This window comes from Cannabis sativa, chromosome 1 (assembly GCF_029168945.1).
Source record: "Cannabis sativa cultivar Pink pepper isolate KNU-18-1 chromosome 1, ASM2916894v1, whole genome shotgun sequence".
NCBI classification, from domain to species: Eukaryota; Viridiplantae; Streptophyta; class Magnoliopsida; order Rosales; family Cannabaceae; genus Cannabis; species Cannabis sativa.
Window position 1 is genome coordinate 43,755,191 of NC_083601.1, and position 5,405 is coordinate 43,760,595.

Genomic DNA, 5,405 nt, shown 5'->3' on the forward strand with positions numbered 1-5,405 from the left:
TCGTAATAATATGCCTTGGTTAGTTCAACTAACCACCTTTCTTTTGCTAGCTAGCTGGGTGTAGGTACTGTGATACTTTCAGAAAACATATAATATAATGCAACTTCTTTATCCACTAATATACTTTTTATTTGTTTTGACATTTAGAATAATATTTTAGTTTAATTGTTTTTACATATTTATATATTAAGATATTTTATAAAATTTTGAAAAATAGTAAATAATTTACAATATAAAAAATAGTCTGTATAGAAAAAATAATCACGCATGTGAACTTTATTTTTGGTATATTAAGTTTTTAAATTTTTTTTGAAATTTTACAAATTATCTTAAATAAATATAATGTAAATGAGTATGAGAAAAAATTTAACTAAAAATTTATTTGGAATATCAAAATAGATTGAACAGCATCAATGCATTCCAGGTACAGTGTCAAATTTTTCAATTATATTTATATATATTTATATAAATACAAAATCTGCCGCCAAAATGACTTAACAGTTACATATATGAATTATTATGACACAACTTAGTTTGTTCAGAAAAAACCTACACATACAATACTACTTGGAACTCCACAGACGTACATTTATATATAAATATGTCCACAGACAGAATAGCTTTCTAAGGGATGCCCAGATGGCATAAGGCCAAGCTTGCTTGATCTCCAGTTCTGCTCCTTTTCTAGTGTCAGTATATCTTATTATTACATAGAAAATTGCATATATAGCTGGCATGAAATTAAACAAATGACAAAAGAAGAGAAGTAGAGACATTAATTTATTATTAGAACTATTTGTTGGTCACATGAGGGAGCAAGCGTTTGGGTTCTCATCACTAAACATCTGAGGAGGAGGATAAGCGTACTCCGAATAATACTTGGAAGGCCAATATTCATTTCTTTTGATATCACTCTTCTTGTCATCTTCTGCTCCTTTGTCCTCTTCTTCTCCTTCTTTCTTTTCCTCTTCTTTTTTCTCTTCTTTCTTTTCCTCTTCTTTCTTCTCTTCTTCCTTTTTCTCTTCCGGAACTATTGATGCCTGTTTCTTTGTTTTCTTGTACACGTCATCCACCAACTTTGCGGGGTCCACCACACCCTTTACTACCACTTGGTTATTAGCCACATCCGTTTCCACTGATTCTACACCTGCACACGTACAAAACAAAACTTCTTTTATTCCACTGGATTTATATGGGCTTCCTCTAAAGCCCATTTCTTTCATTATGGGCCTGATTATGTTTTCCGTTAATTTTGAATATTTTTGAAGGCTTTGTTATAGATTAGCTTCCCGAATATATTTACTGGATTTAGACATAAATGGCATCACTTTTCTATTGTTAATGGTTAAAATTATGAAGACAGAAGCAGTAGTTTTGTTATTTAGTAGTGAATCATATATAAAAAAAATAGTAATTATCAATTAAATATTAGTTGATCTTACCTTTAATTGGTTACACTATTGGTTACTGCAAAAAGCATAAGATATACTGTTTGGAATTTCTGAGTTTTGATAAAGGTAATGTTATTGTTATATAAGTTTTTGGATTATAGGACAAAGCATCAACGAAAAGATTCCAGTGCATCTTGTCCAAGTAAAGGTCCTTTTGCGAAGTTGTCATTCACAACTATCTATTTATTTATTTTTATTTATAAACATCAAAACAATGCGGAATTGTAAATTTTCCCTGTTCTTAATAAAAAATTCACTACTGCAGCATAAGAAATAAACACGGAGGAAAAACAGAAAACATAAAAAAAAGTTTTATACTTCTGAAGTGAAAGACTATTAGAAAAGTTATCTTAAGTCACATCGTAGAAAACATAAAGTAATATGATAGAAGAAAAATTTCAAAAAAAAAGAAAAGATCGAAAAGAATTAATAGAAAGAAAGGATAAGTTCCTGCCATTATATGTTATTATGCCTCTACCTATCGCCGACCAAATCAAATAAATAATATTGAAATTCTGTCAGCCCCTACAACTGACCATGGTAAAAATCTTTTTTTTCTTACCACCAATTGCATTTTTTTTTTAATTCTTCAAAACTTATTATGTGCATGTTTTGTGCAAGTTCAACGAGAAAAATATTGTACTTGTCATATATATAGTCGTTAACAGTATATTACCTGTTTTTTTCAACTTTATTTTTTTCACTCAATAAATATTACCTATTTCCGAGCTTATCCACATATATTTATTGTAGTACTAGAAAAACCATAAATGGGCTATATAGCATTATTATAATACAATACATGCATATATAGGTAATTATATAGTATAAATAAGTAAATAATTAAGATTTAGAATAATTACCTTTTATCTTCCTGATTCGCTTCTGTAAACCTTGAGCGCAAGCTTCACAGTGCATTCGAACTTTTAATATAACCGTAATAGGAGTTGGAGGCTGCCAATCGTATATATATAAGGTCGTTAAATATTACGTACGTACGTACGTACTAATTAGGATTTCATATGTAAAAAAACAATGTGCTTATTATAGAGAGAATTAATGGATCATCAGAGACAATATATATCGAAAAAGATGATTTTGTTAGTTAGAGAATGATTTGCGAAGTCGTATTGATGAAGTCAGAAAGGGATGTATGAGTGGTCCATATGTAGTAATAGATGTAGGTCAGATGTTAAAATTAAACAGTCGGTGAAGAAAGACAAATTAACGAAGTGTACAAATATATGAGATTTCATTGTCTGATCACCTCTCATGCAAAGCATGTCAGTTTTCTCATCTTAAATATGTACATGCATGATTATTTTTTATTATATTTATTTATGTAAATGAATTATATAACACTAAAAATCATGTGCCTACTTTTGACATACATATATGAGATCATGAATAACCCAACCCAACCAACTACTTCAAAACTCACACATGTATAGATTTATGAGAAATGGACACGTGAAGCCCACAGACCCAACTCCCAATGACTTGATGAGAGATTGTACAAAGAGAAAAGGAAAGGATAGTTAAAAATTGCTCGACAAAGCAGCACACAAGGACCTGTCTTAGAGCACTAATTTTCACTGTTATTATCTTATTATAATAGTTCTCTAAACGCACCCTTATGGGTCTTTTTTGTTTTAGATATCAGGCTTTTTTTGGTGGAATATATATTGAGTAAAAGAATTGTTTAATTAATAGAAAAAAAAAACTGTTAAGACATTTACATAAAATTAACTGGTGGTTGTACCCGTGAACCCAAGGGTTTGGCAGTACGGCACAACTAGTGGGTGGTCGTGGGGTCAAAGCTTTCTTAAGGACAGTGTCCATCCTCCTAGTTAAATGTGTACTCTGTTGGCTGGGGTCTCATTTTGCTGATTTTGTATTGTTTCTTTCATGTCAGGGTGGAAATGGCAGTCCTATCAGAATTCACTGTTTTGGGAAATGTGTCAAACTCACACTCCAATTTAGTCTCTTATTTTCTCACTAATTAATCTTCCAAATCGGTCAATAATAGACTACTAGCCAGCAAGTGTTGGAAAAAGGAGTGTTACTTTTTATGCTAATTAAAAGTCTTACAATTGTTGTTAATTAGTAGTACTAAGTGGACTAATAAACTAAACTAAAGTAAAGTTAAATTTTAGTTTAATTAGTATATTGCATTATTATTACTTTACCTCCTCTTTTTTCTCCTCTTCTTTTTTCTCTTCTTTTTTCTCCTCTTTCTTCTCCTCCTTCTCGGCCTCCTCAGGAGGTTTAGGCAAAGGCGAGATTAACTCCACTTTTCGGCCACTTTTCTTTTGTAATCTCTCGCACACCTTTATGGGGTCTGCTGCCTTGCCTTTCACCACCACTTTGCTAGCTTTGCTATCTGTCATTACATCCTCAACCCCTGTTCCAAAGTTTACCAACTCAGCTCCATTAATAACTTTAATTACCACCGCCCACTTTTTCTATATATAGCGGATAATATCAAATTTCTAACTTTAAAATAAAAAAATTGCTTAAATAACATAAAAAGTCCAAAAAGTTTAGGTGCAACTTTTGTAGTACTTTAATAACATATGAATATATATGTATATTTTATATACCTGTGGCCTGCCTTAATTAACCAGGTCTTAATATTTTAAAGAGTTTATATAGTTTATATACTAGCCAGTACCTACCTAGCTAGTTTATGTTTAACTATGTTTCATCTTTCAAAATTTATGTGAGACAGTTTATATTGAGTTTATAAATAGAAAAAGAAAGGGGAAAAAAATTACCTTCGAAACCCTTCAAGGATCTAGCAACTTTCCTAGCGCAAGCTTCACAATGCATATCAACCTTGAGCACAATTTCTGGAGGGGCTTCTTCCTTTTTCTCTTCTTCTTTCTTTTCTTCTTCTTTCTTTTCTTCCTCTTTTTTTTCCTCCTTGTTCTCCTGATTTTGTACGAAACATAGAGGAAAATAGTGTGAGTTTCAGCTCACACACACACACACACAAAAAAAAAAAAAGAATTCTAATATTGGTGTTAAGGCTTCAGATAATAACGGAGATAAAGTAAGCAAGATCAAGCTGAAAGCACAAAGTTCGCAAGTGAATAATGTATTTATAAATTATTATAAAAAGAAAAAAAAAACGAAAAAAGAACGAGACTAAAATCATCATTAAAATATATATGAGAGAACTACTAGACTGTACAACTTACTTCACCCATCTTTTGTGATGATTGTCAAGTACTCTGTATGGAAATTTTTTTTTGAAGAGCAACGCAAAGTTTTCGGCAGCAAAGTAGAGAGATTTACTCGATCAGTAACTAACTAGCTAGAAGCTCCTCTTCCTAGTTGATGCTATTTAAAACTCACTCTCTCTCTCTTTCTCACTCACTCTTTAATCGAGTGTAAGTGTGTATGTAATGTAGGTCTGTGTGGGGAAGAAAGCATTTAAGTAACGTGGGGATTCGGAAAAAAATGTGACGTGGAATGTATAATGCGTACTAGACATCCGTCCTTGCTGACTCAGCAACTTTTCAAATTGCCCCTTATTTTCTTCCAAATTATCCTTGCTCTACTACTATTATTAACTCACACTAGTTTTCAGTGGATTATATATATATAGAGACTGTGGCGGACCCAGAATTTAAAGTGAGGGAGGCGTAAATAAATTTAAAAAGAAAATATAAAGTGTAGTTAGTGGGGTTTGAACCTTTACCCTCTAACCTATTTACCAACTACCTTAACCATTACACCAAGGTTATTATTATGTTTATAAATATCATCTTTTAATACAAATATATGTTATAACTAATTAAAATACATATACATTTTTTTTTCGATTTTTTTTCGGGGGGGCGACTGCCCCCCTCGCTACAATGTGGGTCCGCCTATGTATAGACACAGATAGAATTGTGTAGATATATATATATAGGTCTGTGATTGGTACAAAAGAAAACTAGAAAT

General features: G+C 31.6%; 1 protein-coding gene across 1 annotated transcript; it reads right to left on the reverse strand.

The window, feature by feature from the left end:
- Positions 1–479: 479 nt before the first annotated feature.
- Positions 480–5,057, reverse strand: LOC115707274 (heavy metal-associated isoprenylated plant protein 7). Its single transcript, XM_030635186.2, has 5 exons — positions 4,655–5,057; positions 4,229–4,385; positions 3,641–3,855; positions 2,315–2,405; positions 480–1,147 (listed from the first exon to the last, which is right to left on the reverse strand). Exons 1-5 carry the CDS (start codon positions 4,661–4,663, stop codon positions 804–806), a joined length of 816 nt encoding a protein of 271 aa, XP_030491046.1. The 5' UTR covers positions 4,664–5,057; the 3' UTR covers positions 480–803.
- Between the last annotated feature and the right edge of the window lie 348 nt (positions 5,058–5,405).